General features: G+C 30.7%; 1 protein-coding gene across 4 annotated transcripts in view; it reads right to left on the bottom strand.

Moving 5' to 3' along the window:
- Positions 1 to 8,971: 8,971 nt before the first annotated feature.
- The window catches only part of LOC111677206 (calcineurin-binding protein cabin-1-like), a 637,283-nt gene continuing 619,736 nt past the window's right edge, over positions 8,972 to 26,518 (bottom strand). For 2 of the 4 annotated variants that reach the window (XM_046947458.1, XM_046947460.1), the window contains exon 20: positions 23,775 to 24,749. In XM_046947458.1, the coding sequence (XP_046803414.1) occupies positions 23,922 to 24,749 (828 nt within the window). In that variant the 3' untranslated portion in view covers positions 23,775 to 23,921. Of the gene's footprint in view, positions 9,382 to 22,972; positions 23,102 to 23,774; positions 24,750 to 26,518 lie in introns of those variants that run through there. The other 2 variants (XM_046947473.1, XM_046947468.1) reach the window with 2 other exon arrangements.

The following is a 26,518-nucleotide window of genomic DNA, read 5'->3' as shown; positions in this document are numbered from 1 at the left end:
GTTATTTACCGACCGATTTTTCTGATTTTAAATAGCGATCTTCTCGAAAGCATGTCTAATAGAATTATTGAAGATTCGGATCTCGCCGATATCTGGGGTCCTCTAAAAGCTGATTTCAACAGACAGACAGACGGGCATGGATTAATCGAATCCGCTATCTATAAGGATCAAGAATATATATACTTTATAGGGTCGGAAAATTATATTATAGAAATTACAAACGGAATGACAAATTTATATATACCCTTCTCACGAAGGTGAAGGGTATAAAAATAATAATAATTAAAAACTTAACGAATTTTGACAACCAAAATGAAAATAAATTCCCAGCCCTGGTTGTCAGAATGCTTGGGTAATTTTTAAACATAATTGTTCTATTGTCAAAAGTAAGAAACCATTTTTGATAATAAAATTATTCTTGCAATATAATCGAAAGTACCAGTCTTGTAATTTATAAACAAAAGAATTTAGTTATTTGCGGACCCATTAAAAAATTAAGTTTGCTAAATTTAATAATTATAAAAAATAATTGCAAACAGTCCTTATAAAATATTAAGGAAATACATTTTGGCGAGCAAGGACCGTGTAAATAAAATAATTCTAATACCAAAACACACACCCACAACATCAAGGAATTCTGCATCTACAACAACCAAGAAGAAAGACCAGATGCCAAATTGCAACTGCATTTTGTGCCAAAACGAAAGTGCCGAATGTCAACAAAACCCTAACCAGATATTAAGAACAAATAATTGTGTGAGACTTAGCGTATTATTTATCTTTGAAATTAAAAAGTAATTAATTTTTGGGTTTGTGCTGATGTTTGTAACGCACAATAACATTGGTTCTATACCCACCTTAAAGTATACCAATCGTCTTAGAATCATTTTCTGAGTCGATTTAGCGATGTCCGTCCGTCCATGTAAACCTTGTAATCAAACTACAGGTCGCAATTTTTAAGATAATTTAATGAAATTTGGTACATAATCTTATATTGTCCCAGGGACGAAGCCTATTGAAAATGGTTAAGATCGGTCTATTATTTCACCTAGCCCCCATACAACTGAATCCCCGAACAGGGCTTGTAAACCTTGTAATCAAACTACAGATCGCAATTTTGGAGATAATGAAATTTTGAACATGATCTTTTATGGTATCGTAGACGAAGCCTATTAAAAATGGTTAACATCGGTCCATTATTTCACCTAGCCCCCATACAACTGAACCCCTCGAATAGGGCTTTTAAAACTTGTAATCAAACTACAGGTCGCAATTTTCAATAAAATTTGGCACTCGATCTTCTATTGTACCAGAGACGAAGTCTGTTGAAAATGGTTTACATCGGTCCATTATTAGCATCACTTTTATTTATTAATATTCTTATTATTCGTTATAAATAAATAAAACCGTTTACCAACACTGTTAAGTTGTATTGATCAAAGTGGCAACCTCACTGATTATATGGTAAACAGACGGACAGAAATAAGAACATAAAAGAAAACAATACAAATACAAGTGAACATAAATAAATAACAAGTTAGAGTGCTATATTCGGCTGAGCCGAATATTAAATACCCTCCACCAGCTACTTTTATATTAATAGTTTTCTCATTGAGCAAATATTTGTAGAAATAAATTTTCGCATGTCTTTAATAGAAAAATCTTAAGATTTATTGAACATTACAAACGCCATTTTCTTTATATTTTTATAGCGCTTAGCGTTATTTAGTAATTTGCATATATGCATGTGACTGAAAGATTTAAGGATAAGCAGTGTTGCCACAACAAACGTTTTTTCTAACCAAAATCCGAATAAAAACAAGTATGAATGTATAGTCGGCCGTAGCCGACCATATGATACCCTACACCAGTCAGTTTGTGTGTTAAAAATGGGGATTATTTAAAAAAATAAAGCATTTGGATTGTTTTTTTTTAACTTTATTTCGGAATATTTTTCCTTTTTTTTTTGGCAAAAAAAGAGATTTTTTTAAGAGGGCTCAAAGGGGAGTAGGGCAAAATATGGCCCTATCCTTAAAAATGTTGGTAGGGGGAGTTAAGTCTTCTTCAATATTATTTATGTAGAATTTAAAAGTGTTATTAGTGTTTGTAAGTGAATTTTGACCTTTAAGTCATTTTCTGAAGGGGAGTTTGTATGGGGGATATGGTCAAATGAAGCCCGATCATTACAAAAATCGGTAATGTCATTTAAAGTTCTATAAAACTAAGTTTTGTCGACTTTTGTTAACATAATAGATCATTTAAATTAATTATAAGCCAAAAGGCCCTATTTGGGGGTACGGTTGTATGGGGGCTAGTCGAAATAATGGACCGATTTTAACCATTTCAATAGGCCTCGTCCTTAGGCCAAAAGAAGCGTGTGCCAAATTTCATCCAATTATCTTGAAAATTGCGACCTGTACCTTGCGCACTAGGTTTACATGGACAGCCAGCCAGACGGACGGACGGACATAGCTTAATCGACTCAGAAAATGATTCCAAGCTGATTGGTATACTTTAAGGTGGGTATAGGACGAATATTTTTGTATGTTACAAACATCAGCACAAACCCAATATACCCTCCCCACTAAAGTGGTGTAGGGTATAAATAGCCAAATTAAGAAAAAAGTAAACAAAACAAGTAGGAAAGTATAGTCGGGCATGGCCGACCATATAATACCCTACACCATGAGTATATTTTTAAAATTTTTACTTTTTATAAAGAAATTTTTATGTTGAATATTTTTCCAAAATATTTAAGCAATTTATTGATAAAAAAATAAAATTTCTAAATGAGGCTTTATATAGGTCAAATTGGGCCGATCCTCGGTAAATTTGGGAAAAGGATATATTTTTAAATAACAGTTAGTTTTGTTGAGTTTCATTGCGATACAAATGGTTACAAATCAATTTTAGACGTTTAAGACATTTTTTGAAGGGGAGTTTGTATGGGGGCTAGGGTCAAAAAAGGGCCGATCCTTACGAAAATCTGCAGTGTCATTTATACTTATGTAAAACTTATTTATGCCAATTTTTAGAGAGATAATAGAATAGAAATTCAAATCGGGTGGTACGGTTGTATGGGGGCTAGGTGAAATAATATAGGGTTCGTCCCTGTGCCAAAAAACATGCTTGGTCCAAATTTCATCAAATTATCTTGAAAATTGCGGCCTGTACCTTGCGCACAAGGTTTACATGGACAGCCAGCCAGCCAGCCGGACAGACGGGCGGACGGACATGTCTTAATCGACTCAGAAAATGATTCTGAGTCGATCGGTATACTTTAAGGTAGGTATTGGACCAATATTTTTGTATGTTACAAACATCAGCACAAACGTATAATACCCTCCCCACTATAGTGGGGAGGGTATTAAATTTAATAATATATTTTGTATGCAAAATTAATAAATTTATTTGTTAAATAAATCTAGACAGTCCTTAGCTTTGATATCACGCTTTTTAAAATTTTAAAAATTCACATTTACGTAAATTTATTTAGCTTTATTTAAAAAAAGTCCATAAAATTACCTCATAAAAGTATACGAATTTTTTCTGTACTTCATATTTGACTATATTATACGAAACACAAAAATTAGAATCGAATGTTTTTTTGCTAAAAATTGTTTTAAGGGGTAACTATCACCTAATGGATATATTTTTGGACCATTTGGTCCACAATTTTGGGACATTTGTACCATCTTTTCATGTTATATCATTAAAATGGCGATTTTTAGCAATATTTGTATTTTTTTCACTTTTTTCCCAGAGATAAAACCAAAATTTGTTATTGGGATTTAATATACCCCTTGGGGTATCTAAAAATAATATATTTTGTTACAAGAATCTGTATTTAAACGTTCCAAGATATATTATTGGAATCATTCTTCTATCGCTTATACAATTTATTGAAACTCAAGTATATTTTTATAATACAAGGGTCAAAAATTTTTTTGGAGAAACTTGTTTTTAATATATTGTGAAAAACTTTAAGTTTTTAATATATTGTGGAAGTGTACATCACCAAAGCATGCCTCGAAGAAATGCCATTCAATATAGTGGAATCATTCTTTTTATAACCAATAACCTCTAGGCTGAATGTCACCATATTATGGTCTAACTCAAAAATATTGATATCTTTTTAAATATTATCTACTATGATCAAAATAAACCCAAAATTTTTAACATACAGTGTTGTTGTAATGGGCAACATAATCATTAATGTTATGAGTAGTAAAAACTAAAATATACTTGTTCAATTCACAATCAAGTTGTATATTGTACCTACTAAAGTTTAGTAACAGTGATTGTGAACAGATCTTTGCAGCAAGTCATAAGATTATGTTCTCAATGAAAAAAAAAACAATCAAAACAAATACTCATAACAATGTCAAAACAAAAAAATCAAAAAATATTAAATTAATTAAAAATGCGAAATAAACCAAATTAATTTCTTTGAATTTTCAATTCTTTTATTTTCTTTATTCCACATTTTAAACTAATAAATAAACTGTTTTTAATAAAATTTTAGTTTTTTTGTTTTTGTAAACAGCTGTTTGTTTTTGATTTCAGTGTTACCACTTTATCGTTTTTTTGCTAAAATCGTTTGAGTTTTTGTTTACATGTTGAAATAAACAACACTAAAATTTCTTACATCATTCGAAAAACATATGAAAAATTGTCGTATGAGTTGTATAGAGCTTTTGCATTGAAAATACCAACAACATTGTTATGACTATTGTAGCAGCTGCTGACATACAACGCTACAACATCGATTGTGAATTGAACAACTGTATAGGATGACATTTTATTAAAATAAATAAATAAAATATGGTCAAACATGAAATACAGGAAAAATTCGAATACTTTTGTGAAGTAATTTTATAGACTTTTTTTTAAAAAAAGCTAAATTAATTTAAGTAAATGTGAATTTTTAAAGATTTAAAAAGCGTGATATCAAGCTAAGGACTGTCTAGATTTATTTAACAAATAAATGCATACAAAATATGTTATTAAATTCGGTTTTTTTCATATTATATCTGAATTCGAATACTTATGAGAGACACTGTATGTTATTATTTGGTAATGAATATGTGAATTTAAGTGATTTTCTGGAGGCGACTTAGTTTAAGAGCTATGACCAAATATGGACCGATCGTAAAACAATGTTATAGTGTACTTTTTGTATATAAGAGCAATATTTTCGCTAAATGTATGGATATTAGTATTTGATTATGTGTTATGTACGTATGGGAGCTATGACCAAAAATGGTCCGATCGTGAAAACATTTTGAAATAACATTTATGTGTACAAAAATAGTACTTATGCCAAATATTTAATGGGTATCACTATTTGGTAATGAGTTATATGCCTTTAAGTGTTTTTCTTATTTCTCTGTTTTTTTTATTTTTTTTATTTCTCTGTATATGAGCAACACTTGTGCAAACTTTATATGTATATCTTAATATAGTAATGAGTTATTTGCGTTTAAGTGATTTTCGGGAGGGGGCCTTGTATGGGAGCTATGACCAATTATGAACCGATCCAAAAAAACTTTCATGGTAATATGACTGTGTATAAGAGCAATACTTGTACCAAATATTATATCGATATCTTAATTTAATAATGAGTTATACGCGTTTAAGTGATTTTCGGGAAGGGACCTTGTGTGTGCGTTTAAGTAATTTTGGGGAGGGGACCTTGTATGGGAGCTATGTCCAATTATTGACCGATCCAGAATTTTTTTCTGAATGAATTTTATTGGCATATTATTTTAATTTGTGTAATTTTGTGAATGGGATTTTTTTGAAATGGGAATATGAAATTCTGGACCGATTCTGGCAATTTTCAGCAGGGATTAAGCTCTTGTGTAGAAACAAATGTATGGTGTTTTTCATGGAATTATCTTGAATATTTTTCGAGAAAATTACATTCGAATGTTTAAAAAATGCTTTTTTTTTCGAGGTTGTTTTAAATTTTGATTCATAACTTTTCCCGGCCTGAACCGATTTTGCACATTTTCAATATCAAACTGCTTAGGAAAATAGTAAATACATTCAGTGAATTTGGCTGACTCAGAATTTGATAAGGACCCAGAATTTATATACTTTGTTGGGTTTCAAATGAATATTTATTATAGTTAGGACTTATAATCAATTGTTGTTTCTGCAAGTGCATTGAAACTGTAAGTCGATCTTGAAATGTTTATATGTTAATTTATTCTTTCTTTACGATAAATTTCCTTGAGACCCTTTTGCAAATTGATTTCAAATATAATTCTAGAAGAATTTAGAATTTGGTTTCCTATTTTCCTTTGCAAGTAAGATATTTAAAACTCAACTAAAAATTGGCAGGCGGTAAAATGCAAAAAATATCTACTAGTCTTGAAAGTTTATACCAAGAGGAAAAACAATTTTGACTAACGTTTCGAGAATTTGGCGATCAATTAAAGAAAAAACTATTTCATTTAATCGAAACGAATTACAATGTCAATTGGAAATTTTAAGTTCTTATATAGAAGATGCAAAATTATTTGACTTAAAGTGAGCCATAAATGGCATGCTCCTCAAGGTAGTTGAAGAAGGTTTAGACATTTCCGGTAAGTCAAATAATTTAGTAATATTATCAAAGAATAATAAACACGGATTGTCATAAACTCTTTTTAAACTTTGTAGAGCCTTATTCCAAGGCTTTGTTTAATTTTGTCGTAAACTCTTTTTAAACATTTTAGAGCCTTGAAATAATTTTCTTCACTTATCTAATAAGCTTTTACGGTTCCTAGAGCCTCATCCGATATGCACGGGATTAAATGATTAAATTCCTCAATTTCAGTTAAAGTTGGATCACTATCCACCAAACTCTCGAATAAACTAACAAAATTCTTATATTCGGCATATTTACCGTTAAATTTAGGCAACTTCATATTTGGAAGCCAGTTATGATGACCTGCGAAACCTAAAGTAGTTTCAGCGATGTGTACTAGGAGTTAAATAACCTAAAAGCATACTTTTTGTGGAAACGCATAAATTTTCTAAATCGGACCTTTCATCGTTCGAGGGATCTATAATATCATTTTCTGTTTGAATGTCCATTGCATCTTCTATATACGAATTTAAAATTTCCAATCGACAGAGCAAAAGATAATGTTATTTTAGAAACTGTTTTAGTTCAGATTAGGAATAAATCTGGTCAATATGTTTAAGCTAGAGATTTATTGGATTCCGGTTCACAAATCAATTTTGTGACCGAGGAACTATCTCAGCAGTTACAATAACAAAAACCAGAAAGAAATCTTAGTCTTATTGGTATTGGCAGAACAAATTCTTCTGCAAAACATAATCTTCAGGCTGCAATAAAATCTGGAATGAAATTCCATGAATTTTCGGCAGAATTTTTGGTTCTTCGATCGATTTCCAACTATCAACGTATAATTTCAACATCTGGTTGAAATTTGTCAGAAAATATAGAATTGACTGATACATATTTTAATAAACCGCAAAGAATTGATATGTTGATCGGCGCTGAGATTTTCTTCGAATTACTTTGTGTTGGTCAAATTTAACTAGATTTAATAGTTTGTAGATTTTGGGAATTAGAAGAAATTTCTAGAGAGGCAAATGTTTTATCATTAGAACAGCAAGAATATGAGAATAGCTTTATTCAGCGAATGGCGTCGGGCAGATTTAAAGTGGCGCTACCTTTTAAAGCGGATCCAAACACACTGGGTTTCTCTTTTGAAACATCTAAGAGAAGATTCATTTCGTTAAAACCTCGGCTGTCAAAAATCTTAAGATATATAAACTAAAATAGTGACTTATGGCACATCGTCAGCTCGGTTTTTGCCAATACGTTGCCTTACGTATTTGAGCGAATTATTTGGGATATCTTTGACAATTGGTTCTAAAGTTGTAAAGAGAGACTTTTATGTCGATGATCTTTTAACTGTTGCTGACTCAATTGTAGATCTTAATATAATAAGATCCCAAGTCACACAAACTTTACAATCGGTAGGTTTTAATCTTACGAAATGGTTTTCTAATTGTCATAGTCAAGATTCGATAACTATTCAAAAATCAGTACAAATAAATCAGGACCTAAAACCTTATGCACTTATTGGATTCCGAAGAGTGACGTAATTAAAACAAAGTTTCTTCGCGATGAGATTAACACGTGGCCAGTAAATGAGCATTTCGCTTTAACTCCCGAAGAAGAGTCACTTGAAAAAAGGAAAAACTAATGTGTTTTGGCTGTAGAAGAAAACGAAATTAATCATATTTCGAATATTATTGAATGTTACTCATCATATAACAAAATGATTCGAGTATTTTCGTATGTTTTTCGCTTCCTCGATATTGCTCGAAGAAAGCAATGCTGCAATTTAGGTACACCTACAGCGAAAGAGATTTGTTGGAGCATTTGGAGTTTTTTGGCTCAAAATGGTTTTCTCCAAATTGTTTTTTTTATTAATATTTGAATTCTTTTTTGCCTTTTTTATTAAATACTTTTTTATTATTAAATTAATTTTTTTTAATAATAACCCAGTTATTAATTGTTTTTTATGAATTTTATTGGAAACTATAATTATTATTAAAACTAAAACTTAACCCTAAAACATAAATCTAAAAAGTAAAAATTAAATTTAATGGCAACCCTGAACTCTAAATCTAAAAATGTTAAAAATAACTGTTCTTGCTGAAAACAAAAAGAAATGAGAATTAAATGAAAATAACTAATAAATAATTACAGTTTGCATTTATATATCAAACAAAACAGTCGTTTTTACTTACAAAGATTTTCCGCATAAAAATTTTTTAATTAGCCATTTTTTTAAATTCATAATTTATTTGAATTTTTTATTAAAAACCTTAAAAATTATTAAGGTTAATCATTTTGGCGCCCGAGCGGGGACTAATTAAAAAATTTTTACAAAAGTTTTGATAATTTACTTCAAAAATAACAAAAACTATTTTTTAATTTTTTTGATAAATTATTTATTTAAATTATTTTAAATTATAAAAATTAAAATAAAATTTTGATAATTTATTTCAAAATTAAAAAATAATTAAAATAAAAACATTTTGTGTGAAGTGTTGTGCGCGATTTATTCGTTTATTAAAAATATACGCAAGTTCCAACAACTTCAATATCTGCAGCTAAATACCTCGTCGTTGCCGAAATTGCCGTCCATCATTTTGATAATTTATTTCAAAATTAAAAAATAATTAAAATAAAAACATTTTGTGTGAAGTGTTGTGCGCGATTTATTCGTTTATTAAAAATATACGAAAGTTCCAACAACTTCAATATCTGCAGCTAAATGCCTCGTCGTTGCCGAAATTGCCGTCCATCACACAGACAGGGAAGTAGCGATTCTGGATTGTCTGAAACTGAGGTAAAAAGCGTAAATAATATTGTGTTTAATTAAAACCTGTAACACCGTACAACAGGTTAATCATTTTTGAACTGGCTATTTAACACACCATGGTGAAGGGTATATAAGATTCGGCATAGGCGAATATAGAACTCTTACTTGTTAAATACAGAAAATTTCTAATAATTTTGAAAAACCATTACACGTAAAATATTTTTTCTTTACACTTTTTTTGTTCACTATCTTTGCTAACGTATTAAAAATTTCCCTTTGTTAATGGAATTTTATAAACATTAATGAATAAATTATTCATTGAAATAAAATTCACGGAAGTAAAAATTTTACTTCTATGGGTGATAGGGATAAATATTTGATCCGAGATTTTTTTGACTATATTATACAATTTCGACACAAATACAGTCCATATATAATATTAAAACAAGTTTTATTCAATATAGTTTTAATTAATAAATTTTATTCACTAATAAACATAAAATATTAATTAATTACACTGAAAAAAAAACAAAAAAATATATTGCAAACATACACGATAAAAGTGTTTTAAATTTAATTTGAGTTAAATAAAAATTAAAATAAAAACATTTTGGCAAGCACTAAATTATTAATACGATTTAATATATCCGTAAACCGTCAGTAAATACAAAATTCGTTTTTTTTATTATTTATTGCACTTTTCGCGAGTGATAATTTTAATAATTTTTAAAAAAAGAAATTAATTAACAATTTATTGTTTTCTTTTGTTATTTATTTTCTTCTTCTTTCACTAAAAAAAAATTCTTATTGTTGCCACATCTTGTTGTTTCATTCCGTTGGTTCCGTGTTGCCATTACGAACTAATAATTTAGAGTGGCCACTAATATAATTCAATTAGAGCTTCCAGATCAACCACACATAGATTGTTCGCAATACACATAGAGAAATTATTTCCATACATATTTGTGAACAATCATTTTTTTGTGAGTTAAAATTAAAAATCAAATTTCTTAATTCTGTTAGAAAAGATTTTTATAAAGTTTTGGTTATAAATTATAATAAAGCAAATATAAAGAAAAAGGTAAAAAATATATATATTCTATTTTTTACCAAAGTCTGGTCTCTACAAACGGATAGACATTTATGAACGAGGTTTTCTGTAATAATATCAATTGAAACAAAGTGACAACCTTTAAGTAATTTTTTTCTGTTAAAATAAATTAACAAAAGAATCCGCGAATTTAGTGCGCAATCAATTTAAATTTATGCGAATTTTACTGGCGAGATAATAATTTTATTGTGAATATTTGAGTCGTATTAATAATTAAATTTAACGGTGCTTAAGAATTTTTATAGTCCGAACAATTTTATATTTCAATTTTAGTCTAAACGATTTCCATATTGTGTCATTTTAGACATTTAGTTTTTAAAATTATATAAAAGAGTATTTCGAGGAAATCATTTGAGCGTATTGTAATTTATTTAATCACGTTGAGAATTTTCTAAATTTTATCCTTATTAAAGAGAAATTGTTTGAGAAAAATTTTGATTTTTTTTAATTTTGTTGGGACAATGTAAGTTTTTCGATATTGCACCAAAAAAGAAACATCAAAAAGATCCTGTATCAGATGATTTAGATAAACTGATGCAGCGAAAAGCCAAAGTAGTTGAAAATATTGAAAGAATAAAGAAATCAATTTTGGAAAAAACTATTTCTTTCAATCCCTTTGAGATCGAATGTCGATTGGAAATTTTCAAAGGTCATATCGATCAAGCTATGGAATTTCTGTCTCAACTGGATATTTTAGATCAACAAATGACGACAGATCCGAGCTTGAAAATTTATGTGTAACCACGAAGTCTTTATTATTGAGTCTTCAGGCCAAGAATAGAAGACCAAGTTTTCAGGAAACTTCGTTTCTGCAACCGCATCATTCTAGGCTTCCAACTATGAGACTTCCTAAATTCAGCGGAAAATATTCCGACTATAAGAATTTCATGAGCTTATTTGAGAATTTGGTACATAATGGCCCAACCTGAACAGATATAGAGAAATTCAATCACCTGATATCATGTTTGACTGATGAAGCTTTTAGCAGATCCTGAATTTTATAAACCACAAAAAGTTGATTTGTTAATCGGTGGTGAAATGTTCTTTGAACTTTTATGTGTTGACAAATTAAGTCTAATCCGAGTCTTCCAGTACTACAAAAAACATCTCTTGGCTGGATTGTGGCTGGAAGATATAATCAGCCAAAGGGCTCATGTTCAAAGGTATGTAATATCAGCAACATAATAGAAAATGAGGAAGCTATTGATTCAATTGTTAAAAAGTTTTGGGAACTTGAAGAAGTTTCCCACGAAAAACAACTAGTGTACAATGAGGAACAACAGAAATGTGAGGAAAATTTTAAGAATTCAGTTCGACGTTTATCGTCAGGGCGATTTCAAGCCCGCCGATGGGGTGAGAGCTCTACGCTCATTTAAAGTATGTGGTGTAGATTTTTGTGGTTCAGTTAAAGTAACACATAAAATACGTGGCCGTCCACCTGTTAAACTGACTGATTTGTCATCAAATTATTTTATTCTCTGTCTTCAAAGGTTCGTCGGCAGGAGAGGACTCTCAGAGCGTATATATATTTTGTCGGTGCCAGTCGGGAACTGTTCCAGCTCCAAGAAGCCATGCCCAACAATGCCGACACCATGAAAACCTACGCGAACAGTGGGCAAGGTGCTGTTTATCACAACAGTCTCCAAGCCAAAACCAAGTGGATGAAAGAAGAGCCAGATCTCGTAGTAGTCAAGCTCGACGTCGTTCACGAAGACAACATGCAACCCCTGCAGTGGCTGACAGGCCGAGTGCTAGCGTTACTACAATGGGTCCGATGTTTCGCCAGTTCATAAAATTATATTAAAATGAATTTTATAATATTTATTTATTTATTTACACAGCTACAGTAAATATACATTAGGCTGGAAAAATTTGTTTATAATATATCACAATAATAATGATAATAATAATGATACTAATAATATTTATATTAACAACAAAAGATAAATATAAAGTAAATAATAACTGGGAATCATGATTAAAAACATTCTAAAGATTGTAATATAAAGAAATAATAGGGATAGGGTCAAATGAAGCCCGATCATTACAAAAATCGGTAGTGTCATTTGAAGTTCTATAAAACTAAGTTTTGTCGACTTTTGTTAACATAATAGATCATTTAAATTAATTATAAGCCAAAAGGCCCTATTTGGGCTAGACGAAATAATGGACCGATTTTCACATTTTTCAATAGGCTTCGTACTTGGGCCAAGAGAAGCGTGTGTGCCTTGCGCACAAGGTTTACATGGACAGCCAGACGGACGGACATAGCTTAATCGACTCAGAAAATGATTCTAAGCCGATTGGTATACTTTAAGGTGGGTATAGGAAGAATATTTTTGTATGTTACAAACATGAGCACAAACCCAATATACCCTCCCCACTTAAGTGGTGTAGGGTATAAAAAGGGGTTAGATAAGGAAAATATACAAAGTAGAAAGTAAGAGCCTGAATATAAAAAACTTTAAAATTTAAGAAAATATAAAGTGAAAGGAAAAAATAGTAATTAAAAAAATAAAAAATAATAAAAATACAAACAGGACTTAAGTACACGTACAGGAAATGAAAGGAAGATATTATTAAAACACAATAAAACAGGGAAATGATCAGGATCAGAATAACTAATAACTAATAAAGAACTTGTTGTAGGAATTTAACAAATAGGTGAATTATGATCTTGGCAGGACATAATGGAGCAGGGACAGCAGGAATACAGCGTGTATTTAATATAGGTAGTAATTGACAGGATGTTATTGGAAGATGCCAAGTAACATCAGCAGGAACAAATTAAAATTCGTTAAAACAGGAGAAGATATCGGTTGTATGAGCAGGAACCAGGGACAAAAATAACATAACTAAGTTTAGACAGGAACATAGTAGATCAGAAGCGAACACTGCAGGAACAGCACAAATTTCAGCAAAATAGGAACGAATGAAGATAGTGGGTTTTACAAGCAGGAACAAAAATAATATAACCGGAAGATTAAGCAGGAGCACAGGAACATAGAAAATTATATGTAAATGGTTATCGGCAGAAAACTAGTTCTTTAACCTATCAAAGAACTTAGAGAATGCATTTAATAGTGAAGGACATCAGCAGTAAACAGGAACATTTGACAACAGCAGGAATATAAGATAGGATATATATCACTGGACAGAAAAAAGTTGGCAACCCTCATAATTCGCGAATCAAAATTTGTTTAATTCTATATATATATATATATAATATATATATATATAATATATATATATATATATATATATATAATATATATATATATATATAATATATATATATATATATAATATATATATAATATATATGTATAGGATCGGATAGCGAGAATTATTTATAATGATTATTTATTTGTGAGCAGAGACTGTGAAAAGGATTAAATTCTTCATAGTTATAGCGACATAAATTTAATCTTATAGATACGAAGTTCCTTGTAAGTCGATTAGGAACATTAAGAGAAATTTCACGGAGTAAATTCACTGAATCAATATCGCCATTAATAAGTTTAACCATAAAGGAAACCCCTAAAACGTATCTTCTTTTCCGGAGAGTAGGCAAATTAATTAATTCTAAATGATGTTCATAAAGTGGTAACGAATCCGTAGGATTTCATTTTAATCCACGAAGAGCAAACAAGAGAAATTGCTTTTGAACAGATTTAGCTTTATTAACACAAGAAGACACTTGCAGATTGAAGTATCTAGTATGACACCCAAATCATTAAAAGAAAATACATTTTCCAATGGATAGGAACCTTTAAAGTAATCACAGCTAATATGAGTAGATCTATAGAAAGACAGTTTTTTACACTTCTTTAAATTAAGAGACATATTATTAGAATAACCAGAAAAAAGATAATGTCATCCTGTAATAAACCACAATCCGATATATTATTAAAAGACAAAAAAAGTTTTATATACATCAATATGTTTGAGGATTTAAAAACGGATGCAAGATCATTCAGGTATAAGACAAATAGAATTGGGCCCATGTGACTGCCATGAGGGACAACTGAAGTAACGAAAATATCCTTAGATCTAAAATTCTTAAACAAAACTTAAACAATATTCGATTATTAAAATATGATGAAATCCAACAAAGTAAACGAGGAGAAAAACCAATTAAATCCAATTTAAACAATAAGAGGTCATGATTAACAGTGTCAAAAGCCTTACTGAAGTCAGTATAAATGACATCAGTCTGGTAGCCACTAGAGAAAGCTTGAAAAATTCAAGTAAATTCGTCGATGTCGATCGTCCCTTGAAAAAGCCATGTTGGTAAGGAGAAACAATATTTCCTAACATATGGATCAGTCTATGAGTTACAATTTTCTCAAATAATATCGTAATAACACACAATTTAGCAATCCCCCTATAATTTCCCACACAGCAACGATTCCCATTTTTAAAGAGAGAAATAACAAAACTCTGCTTCCAATAGGAAAGAAAGTGACCACAAGACAGAGATTTGTTAAAAAAGATTGTGAGTAGAGCATAAAGTACTTCAGCACACATTCATAAAACAGAAGAATGAACTCCATCTGGACCAGGAGAATTAGATGATTTTAAATGCCTTAGGCCTTTAAGAACCTAATTTTCCATAATGTGAAGATCACGAACAACATTAAAAGTTTCCAAAGTTTAAGGGTAGTCATTAGAAAATGTATTAGTAGTATAAACCTCCTGAAAAAACAGCAAATAAATCAGAAATACCGGGTCGATCCATCAATTCAACATTATTAAATCTCAAAGATGTTGAATATCCGCTTATTCTACGTTTGGAGTTCACAAAACTATAAATGCTCCTAGGATTAACTTCAGTTTTATCCATCGTAGTCGGAATAACATTTACGGTGCATAGAACTAAATTTGGACCTTGCAACAGAATATCTAATATAGTTAACTTCAGATCTAGTTTCAATATAATTTTTAAACAACCTACTTTTAACCTTCTTAGCTCTTTTGAGTTCTTTAGTAAACCAAGCAGAATAAAATGTATAAATATCAAGGTTCAATTCATCAGTGTGTTGCCAAGACGAGATGCACAATAAATTTTTTAAAAAGTATTCATTTGTTTTGCCAAAGTTCAACCGTTTTTCCCTACCAAAAACAGATGATGGAGATATTAAAAATTAAGGTTAATTAGTAATGTAGGATAATAAATGTCTTCAGGACATACGAAGGGCAATGATCTAAATAATGATATGTTGGGAGAGTTAGCGAAGACAAGATCCAAGAATCTACCACATGTATTAAGAAAATTGTTATACTGAATAAGACTAAGTTCAAAGAGCGAGTAAAAAAATTCGTCAACGAATTGAATGGAAGACAATCAGGGCTATATCAGGACAATAAATCCAAGATACCTTCGGTAAGTTAAAGTCACCAAGAACAAATAATGAAACCGTAGCTGATAGTTTGGATGATATAATATTGATCAAATTAGGATGTTGTAAATAAACATCCGGATGGGAATTGGGTTAAATATATAAGCAAGAAACGAAAATACGAAATTTAAGCAAACACTTAAAAATTCAACCATGATCTGAAAAGAGAATTCAAAACGCTCAGAGGCAATAAAGCTTTGAACAGCAATTAATACACTTCCGTCTTGTTTATAATAACATTATTATATGCATATCTATCATTTCGATACACCTGAAAGTCTCCACAAAATATCTCATTATCATGTATACCATGATTCAACCAAGTTTCTCAAAAATCTACGATATTATAATCACATCCTATACTTTTACCATATACATCAGTTAATTTAGTATTCAAACCCCCAACATTCTCATATAGAATTGACAAGGAATCATTTTTTATTTCTAGCTTTTGATAAGCCACCCTAGCAGTTCAACAAGGGAAAACTGTGACTTAGGTTCATATGTTAGGAAATATTGTTTCTCCTTACCAACATGGCTTTTTCAAGGGACGATCGACATCGACGAATTTACTTGAATTTTTCAAGCTTTCTCTAGTGGCTACCAGACTGATGTCATTTATACTGACTTCAGTAAGGCTTTTGACACTGTTAATCATGACCTCTTATTGTTTAAATTGGATTTAATTGGTTTTTCTCCTCGTTTACTTTGTTGGATTTCATCATATTTTAAAAATCGAATATTGTTTAAGTATTGTTTAAGAATTTTAGATCTAAGGATATTTTCGTTACTTCAGGTGTCCCTCATGGCAGTCACATGGGCCCAATTCTATTTGTCTTATACCTGAATGATCTTGCATCCGTTTTTAAATCCTCGAACATATTGATGTATATAAAACTTTTTTTGTCTTTTAATAATATATCGGATTGTGGTTTAATACAGGATGACATTAACTTTTTTCTGGTTGGTGTTATTCTAATAATATGTCTCTTAATTTAAAGAAGTGTAAAAAAACTGTCTTTCTATAGATCTACTAATATTAGCTGTGATTACTTTAAAGGTTCCTATCCATTGGAAAATGTATTTTCTTTTAATGATTTGGGTGTCATACTAGACACTTCAATCTGCAAGTGTCTTCTTGTGTTAATAAAGGTAAATCGCTAAATCTATTCAAAAGCAATTTCTCTTGTTTGCTCTTCGTGGATTAAAATGGAATCCTACGGATTCGTTACCACTTTATGAACATCATTTAGAATTAATTAATTTGCCTACTCTTCGAAAAAGAAGATACGTTTTAGGGGTTTCCTTTATGGTTAAACTTATTAATGGTGATATTGATTCAATGAATTTACTCCGTGAAATTTCTCTTAATGTTCCTATCTGTATATATATATAATATATATAATATATAATATATATATATATATATATTATATATTATTATATATATATATATTATATATATAATATATATATTATATATATATATATATATATATATATATATATATATATTATATATATATATATTGTATATATATATAAAATTATTATTGCAATATAATCAAAAGCCACCGGTCTGGTAATTTTATAATCAAAAAAATTTATTTATTTGCGGACCAATTAAAAGATAAATAAAGTTTGGTAAATTTAATAATTATAAAAAATAATTGCAAACAGTCCTTCAAAAATTATTAAGAAAATACATATTGTATAAAAAACATTTTTTACTTTAAATATATTTATAATTACTAGAATAATAGTTCTTGTCCGTATATGATTACGCGAAGTTTGATTTTTTCAACGCCAGTTTTGAACATCGCGGATTTCGGGAAAACCTAAACTTTGTGTAATGTTTAAAAGAATACGTATTAATTTTTTCCTAATGTACATTTTGATTACAGCTAATATAAAACATATATCCGAATAATATGAAATATATATCCGAATAAAAATCGGACAATTTTAACCCATTAACTGTGGAGTTCAAATGTCAAATTTTGAAATATTTGGGTATTCATAGAGTACCATATCGAAATAATATTTTTTTGTCGGTCTATTTACCAAAATTGAGTGGAATTTATCGTATATGGTCCGATATTTAAATAGTTGAAAAAAGTAGATAATACCCTCAAGGCACTTGGGGAAATTTAACACCAAAGATAAAAAAATAAAAAAATCACTATATATTTGAATAATGCTGTATTTAGTTAGAGGATTAACAGAAATAAAACAAAAAAATATATTTTAATAGCCTGTTTTTCTAAAACTATTTAGTTTTTACACGAACATTTCATTTTATTACGATCAAGTTTAAAATTAGATTTTTATAAAATATTTGAAAGTTTCCGTTTAAAAATGTTTAAAATGAAATGAGGTTTTTCTATCGTAACAACATTGTTGCCCACTTATTTCAATTCTGAAATATTAACTATATTTTTCATGTAGTGCGTTTGGTTTTAACCGTAAAAAATAAACAAAAATAAAATAAAAATTGCATTCAGGTTCAAGTGGCCACATATTATTTCGTATATTGGCCTTTGCCAATCGTCTATTTTTGACGTTTTCTTTCGTTTATTATGAACGAATTAATTTTCTAAATACCAAAAATATATGCAAAAATAAAGCTATTTCGTTGCCAGTCACATGAAAGTTTATTTTTCATTTTAGAAAAACAGGCTATAAGTATAAAAATATACTTTAACCCTTTTTGACTATGAAGTTTTTTAAACTTATATTTTATGTAATCCTTTTTATGGTCGATTTTTATAAGAAATGTCTAAATAAACAAACTTTATGTGGTCAAAAAGGGATAATTCATAAGCTTTTCTGTTATTCCTCTATAGCATTATTCAAATGGAATTATTTTTAAGATTTTTTAAACTTTCAGATTAGATTTGTACCATGTAGAATAGGGTTAATTTTACTTTTATAGCTGTTATGGCCAACAAATAAATAATATTTTAACATGGTATACTGAGAATTTGAATTTTGAACTCCACATTTTATGGGTTAAGAATGTCCGATTTACCCGAATACGAAGTAAAACAGTAAAAAATTATTACGTATTATCTAAAAATTTAAAAAAAAAAAAATCAACAAGTTCGCGTTATCACATACGAACAAAAACTATTATTCGAATAATTATAAGTACTACAATACATAAAGGGAGCTCCGCTTTCCTAATCAAAATAAAGTAAAAATTCAAATTATTAATATTTTTATATTCATTTTATGTGGCGTTACTGCATTTCTTACACTTAGAGTGTGTGTCAAATGATACCAAAGTTCTATGTCGTATTGTAATTTTTCTATGGTGGGAAAATTTTTACATTTTGTTGTGTCAAACGATATCTTTTCTTGCTGTGATACATTTTGACAATTTTCACTGATTAATTTTCAAAAATTAATACATCCAATAAAAATAAACTGTTTTTCGTCCCTTATGAATTTTTAATGAATAAATCTTTTTAATATGAAATGGATTTTGAAATTAAAGTGTAAATTTAAAAATTTTTGTTTTTCATTTATATATTTTTGTAGAGCCATGATTAGGATTTTTTTATAATATAGAACATAGAAACATGAAATTAAGTATGTAGAGCCTGAACACATGGCTCTGCCAGGAAGCTTGTGCTATGGTTCTACCATGAAGCTGGTGCTTGTCTTCAATTTAGAAACCCAAGCCCACTTTATACCCCAACTTAGAGCCATCAGTGTAACAACGGATTCCTGCTGGTATTTGCTCTAGTTTTACCTATTACCTTAGAATGTGTATTACCTTCCAATGTGTCCAGTATATATTGATGACGTGTCCTATAAACGCTTTTGGCCAGTTCGCCAATTTGTCTTTGTAGGACTAAAATCCTATTTCATGCCCATAGTTCTCCTACATATCACTCAGCACCGATGTGCCTTGTTGATCCTATCCTCTATGTGGTGTGGCGATTACACCTAAGTACTTAACTTTGTCTGTCAATGGTATCTTATTGCCGAAGAACTACGATTCAGTATATGTAAAAATGTTTGTCTTTCTTATGAGAAGACAGATTTCCGTCTTCGTCGGGTTAACATTGAGGCCTTCCAGTTGAGTCCAGCTCAAGGCCATACTGAGAGCATCCTCAACTCCCTTACACAAGTAATTTGAATCCCTTCCCTTTAAAAGTATTACGTAACAGTGTCCTTAAAACGCTCGTGGTAACCCTGAGTATAGGTGGCAAAATGCCACCCTGGGGCATACCGCGAATACATTTTCCTGTTAGCTTTATAGTACATCTTGCAGGTAATCCATGTGTTCCTTAGCATATAGTTGATCCAGTTACGTCTAGGGGTTGGACATAAGTATCAATGTGCACGTGTTTGAAAGCGCCTTCAATGCCAGTATGTATAGTTTGCTAACGATCGGGTTTCAACGATCGTTTCTTTACGTAATGCTGGTTAAATTTTAGGTCTTTGTCTGGTATACTGCTTCTAAACATACAATCGACTATCCGTTCCAAGGTTTTAAGTAGAAAGGAAGCAAGATCGGTCGATAGGACTTAGATGTCGCATAGCTGTTACCCTTGAGTCCTGCCATTTAATAAGGATTTATGTAAATTTCAAGCATGCAGTGAATATCTGAAACAGATGTACGGAAACCAGTCACGCCTCCAGTAAGGTGCTGGGAGAATGCTGGATCGCATTCTAGAGAACAAAGGCCGTAATTGTCCCAAATATGTCCCATCATATGTAATTACAATTTTCGTTTTAGACGCCCTTCCTCCAATATCGGTTTATCTATGATATTCGATATACCGGCTGGGAAATGAGAGTCCATTAGGAGTTTCATTGCCTCCTCCATGTCCCCAGCCTTCTGCCCGTCGTCGACCATATATTTCGGTCGGACATGAGTTTTGGATAGGAATTTTTTTATCTTCGATACGTCATTTACGCTGTCACCTGTTCACAGAAAGGTTTCTGGAGTCTCGTTTGGCTTTTCAAACAATTTCCTTAAATTCACCAAGTTTACTACGATACTCATCTCAGTATACTGCGGTCTTTTTACGCCATGTCCCATTAAATACTTGGTAAGGTTTAGGATATACCCATGGTTCTCCAGGGCACTTGTGAACATTTCTACTTTGGCATCTATGTCCTCTTTATTTCGACATTGAAAAGTGTCCTGACCTAAACGGTTCTTTATTAAAGTACCGAACATTGTCCAATTAGTTTTATACTTATTCCGAAATTCTGTAGGCTTGGGTGGCGGCCGTAATATTTTGAATCTAATGTGCCGATGGGCAGAAAATGAGTGCTCGTTCGAAAGTCTCCAATCTTGAATTTTATCTATAAGCTCTTCTGAACATATAGTTATATATAATACTTATTCTCTGATTATATTGACAAAGGTAGCTTTATTACCTGAGTTCAATGCGACCAAGTCTTTATTAAGAAAATCCATGAGGGCTTGTCCTCTGCAATTGGTGTTTGTACCACCACAAGCTACATGGTGGGAGTTGGCATCACAACCTATTAGAATTTTCTTATTATTCCTTTGTGCTCCTTCAATATGCAATATGCAAAGTGTTGCCATGATCTTGCTTCAACACCGTTGGGTCCGATGTAGATAATCATGTTGAGTGGATAAAACATAAGTTCTCGTGACATTAAATACATGCTCTTGGTCGAAACCCTGTATCAGCGTAAAAAGTTGGAAATTCACATGATTTAATTTAGAAACCTTGTTGCGAACCGTCCAAGCTATATGTATCTTACCTGTGTCCAAATAAACCTGATGGAGGTTTATTTGGATAACCTCATTAATGGTCATCCAATTAAACTGACTTCCAGCGAGTTGGTGATCACCTCCTCGTTCGTTGGATTTGACTCCTCCGTCCCGAAGTAGTTATAATTTCAATGGATTCTATTAATGGCACTGCTGTCTCTATTAGCCATGGAGTTCTGGTTGATACCTACAAGGGTGAAATTCGTTTAGGTTCTTCTTTCCTTTAAAAGACGTCACGAATTTCCATTATGCGTTTACGTCCCAGTTTACGGCCCAATCATTTTATGTAGACTTTAAGAGCACTTGTCATTCCTAGCTTATACTTTCCACTAAGTTCTTTAAGGTGATAATGCATTAGTGATGCCAACCTCATCAACTTCACGCCCATGCTAGCTCACGCTCTTTATTAGTTGTTTGCCCTCTAGAGTGATTGTGTGGTCTACTATCTTATTGATGATCAGGTCTTTTATTTTACTCTGTTGGTCTACTCGAATTTTGCCTGTCGGATTACCGGCATCGTAAACTGCATAGCAGGGATCGTCCCGGTGTCTACTTCTGGCAACTTTGGCGTAAGATGGCGTCTATTTTCCTTTTACACTGTCTAGCTTCTCCTTTCTCGTTTTTTGGACTTGTCGTTGTCACCCTGACTTATCGTTGTCACCCTTACTCGCAGGGTTGCGGTTGATTTGAGTGAAGTATGGTTTGGCTTCGAGTGTGCAATTGACTAACTATTATTTCCTGAAGCATCTTTTTCAACTTCCTCTTCTGTGCTCTTGAAAGTCTTTTCTTAGTAATATTTAGGTAGTTTTGCTATGCTATTACTCACCTGTTTCGCCATTTGCTCTACTTCATTCTATATGGGATTTGCTATAATTCTGTTGTAATGATCATCTGAGGATTCAGAGTGTAGCTTATACTTTTCGGGCCTTGGCGTTGCCACCCTTACTCGCAGGATTCTGACTTGAGGTTCCTTTGAGTGAAGTAGGGTTTGGCTTTGACTGTGCTATAGAAGACGTAGAGCTATTTTTCTTTTTAGGTTTATTCACAGTTGTCAACTCCTCGGGAGACCTGATCCTCTTTGCCTCAGATCAGAGAGTCCGATTTGTTTTTGAAGTGTCGTCAGATTGACTAACTATTATTTCCTGAAGCATCTTTTTCAACTTCCTCCTCTGTGCTCTAGAAAGCCTTTTTAGTAATATTTATGTAGTTTATCTATGTTATCACTCACCTGTTTCACAGTTTGCTCTACTTCATCCTTTCTGGGATTTGCTATAGTGGTGTTGTTATTATCATCTGAGGATTCAGAGTAGGAGTGCTATATTTAATGGCTGAGGTATATATTTCGCGGGTTTCTCCCTCAGTTTGAGTGATTCTTTAGCTCGGTTGGAAAAACTGGAAAACTCCCCCGAAGCGAGAACACATAAAAGATACTTTTTCGTTCTACAAAAGTTACTTTTCGAATTTTCTATAATAATGAGCATAGAAATATATTCCTATTTTATATATAAAATTATGTGAGATCGCATAAATGGGATTTTTTTGTACTTTTTAGTTTTTCAAAAGATATTTTTTGAATTTTCTATAATATTGAACCTAGAAACATGATATTAAGTACGTGGAGTCGGAATTAGGTGAAAACTCATAAAAAAGAACTTTTTGGTACATTTTCATTTTTCAAAAGGTACTTTTTGAAATTTCTATAATATTGAACCCAGAGGTACGTAGAGCCCATTGGTTAAAAATAAAAAAGAAATGCAAAATAAGAAAAGATTAGTTTAAAAAAATCATTCCAAAAACAAATAAAATGTATACTCAAATATTTTCCAAATAGGTTTAGTTTGAACAAGACTAAATAAGATTTTACATTAAAACAACTCCCTCTCAAGATGCAAAACAAACATGCATTTCCTAAGCGACTAAAAAGCTGTTAAAGAAAGAAATCTAAGTTTTATTTCGAAAAAATAAAAAAAATAATTTTGCAAAAAAATACAATTTTTTCCGAAAGATTTAAGATATATAATATAGATAACTATATGCAATAAATTTGGCAAAAACACCATTTCCCCACAGTAACTCAGAGAGTTTTTGACTGATCTTGGTGAAAATAACGAAGACATCAGTTTCAAAAGTCTAAGACATCGGTTTCAAAAGTCTACTTATATTTATTTACAGGAATATTATATCTGTATTAAAATAAAAAGACAAAAATAGCATTATATAGTTAATATTCCTTGTAATTTTTAATCAATACATAAGTACGCGTACATATATAGACATATTTAATTTTAGTCTAACACAATTACATCATCACACAACTTTTCTTTTGCGATCACAACTGTCGATGCTGTGTTAGTTTCATTTAACTGACATGCCTTTTGCTTTTCAGCTAACTTTTCCTGCAAAGTTTTTGTTGGGCTAATAACATTATTAGAATTCGTAATTTGTTGATGATGAAATTGATTCCGCAATTGCATTGTAGATATATAACTCGAAGAGGGTATGTACGGCGTTACATTTCCAGCTTCTATAGAAATGGTAGACATGGAGCTAGCTTCCGGTGAATTAACTTTAGATTTTTTTGTAATTGCTTCGAAGTTTCTGTTATTAACATCGGTTTGAGTTAAAGTTGTATTCTGGAGTAAATTAGAATATGCAGCTAAAACATTTGCGTGATTATTAAATACATCAATTTTGTAGTTGCTAGGATCAACATTTAAAGTATTGTGAGCAGTCTCACATGGAACTGGACGATTGTAAGGTTTGAACATTGTTTTATTTTTTTGTGAGGCTTTAGGTTTCTGATGTTGCTTAGAAATATTAGAGCCTAATTGATGCTGAAATAAAACGTCATTGGATACAGTAAGCTTATTGTCGCTAACGTTAGTTGTGGGTAAAAACATTAATGGTTTTGTTAATGCCGCATGCGGTGCAGTGGACTGATTTTGTGGTAACATTATGCTTGCACTATTGGAAGTATTTGGAGGCATGGGCGGTTTTTCTAAGTTATTTACTGACTTCTGGAAAAGTAATTGATCCGATGAACATGCGTTTAGCTCATTATGCAGCATTTTAGAATAAAAATCATCAAATAATTTTTGAAATTCAGGCGTATCCTAAAAAAAAATATTTATTATTAAATTATACATTCATACATATCGTCAAAAAACAAAAATTTAATTTTGATTGATTGATTCACCAAAAAAACAATTTTTTACATACATATTTGAATATATTACATTAACATGATCCTCTAAGTATTTATATAATTTTTTTCTAATTATATTACATTTTACAATCAATACAAATACATACATTTTAATGCCCCACATAAAAATTAAACATTAATTTATTATATGTACATGCAATAATTCAATTCAAAAATTTTCTAATTAGAATTTGGTTATTTCATGCATACATTTTCCCATAATATACATAATAAACATTAAACATTTATAGAAACATAGATACAAACGTTTTCAATTATTTTCTAAATAAAATTTGGTTATATCTTGCATACATTTTTCACATTTTATAATTTTTCAAGTTCAACATGATATGCTAAAATTTTAGACCATAAGTCATTTCCTATAGTAAATATTATTTAAGTTTGATAGTAAAAATATTGTAACCTCATAGTCGCGACTATCGTTTTGTTTCGTGTTTTCGTCGGCACATACAGTGAATCAACTAAGTTTTTTGCCTACCTTTTTTAAAAGAATTTTGTTTTTTATTCATACATAAAATTCGAAAAAAACAGCTGGGATCAGAAAACTGAAAGCAGTTTTGGAAACCTCAATATGTTTTCCATTTACTCCAAAAGTATTTTCCCAGCCCTGAAACAAATGTGGACCCTATGGGCAAAAATGTAAAAAATCCCATTTTTGGGATTTTCATTCCTATTTTTGGGAATTGCGGGATGCCCTTAGACCTTTTCAATTTTTTTTTTTTGCATTTTCTGACAAATTTAACAAGCGTTGAAGATTTCATTGAGTTTTGTTCATAAATAAAGATTTTGTCATATATTACATATTTGTTAAATTTCTAAAACTATGATTTATATCAACATTTTAATAGGGTCGCAGATAGCTACAACAATTTAGTCCATATTTATCCCTTAATATCTTTTTTTAGTTAGATATGGAAATTCTCGACCATTTACAAAAAATTTCAAGCCAATATCTCAATTACATTCAAAAATATGTTCATTTAAACCTGTGTCCTTTAATTTCATCTTTTTCATATTTTAGTATTAAGTATGACAGAACATACATTTGGTGTTGAATAAAATATTTGGACAATTTTTAAAAATTATTTAGTTAATTATTTTATTAAAAACTATAACATTGTATATACAATAAAAAATATAATTTTATTATGAGCCACGCACAACAACCTAAATCACCCCACACAAACCACCTTTCCCGCCCACCGAAATATAAAACGCAATTTAATACAATATCATCAGTTAGTATAATAGCTTTTTTTATTTGAACTGTTTATCTTAAACATAATACAATTAATTCTTACAACCTACTTATATAGTTAATTCCTAACACTACTTATTTTCTATAAAATAATCTGTCATATCGGTATACATATCCAGAAGTCCTTTAAATCTTCCTCGTTTTGAGATGATAGAGTTTCATAACAAATCCATCTTTTTCGCATAGTTGAAAGAACAGGATCAGAAGATAGAAGTAAACTATTAAAAATATCTTCATTCTGTGATTGCCTGGAGCATTTTCTTGAGCTAAAAAGTTGAACATGCTTAAAATCTCGATTCCTCGCTTCCTGGGCTTCTTCTGTTAACTCTCCAAGTGGAAGAATATTCGATTCAATTATTATTTGACCATGACACAATACTTAGTGTACTGTTGGTGTT

This window comes from Lucilia cuprina, chromosome 2 (genome assembly GCF_022045245.1).
Source record: "Lucilia cuprina isolate Lc7/37 chromosome 2, ASM2204524v1, whole genome shotgun sequence".
NCBI classification, from domain to species: Eukaryota; Metazoa; Arthropoda; class Insecta; order Diptera; family Calliphoridae; genus Lucilia; species Lucilia cuprina.
This window is presented reverse-complemented; position numbering and strand designations above follow the sequence as displayed.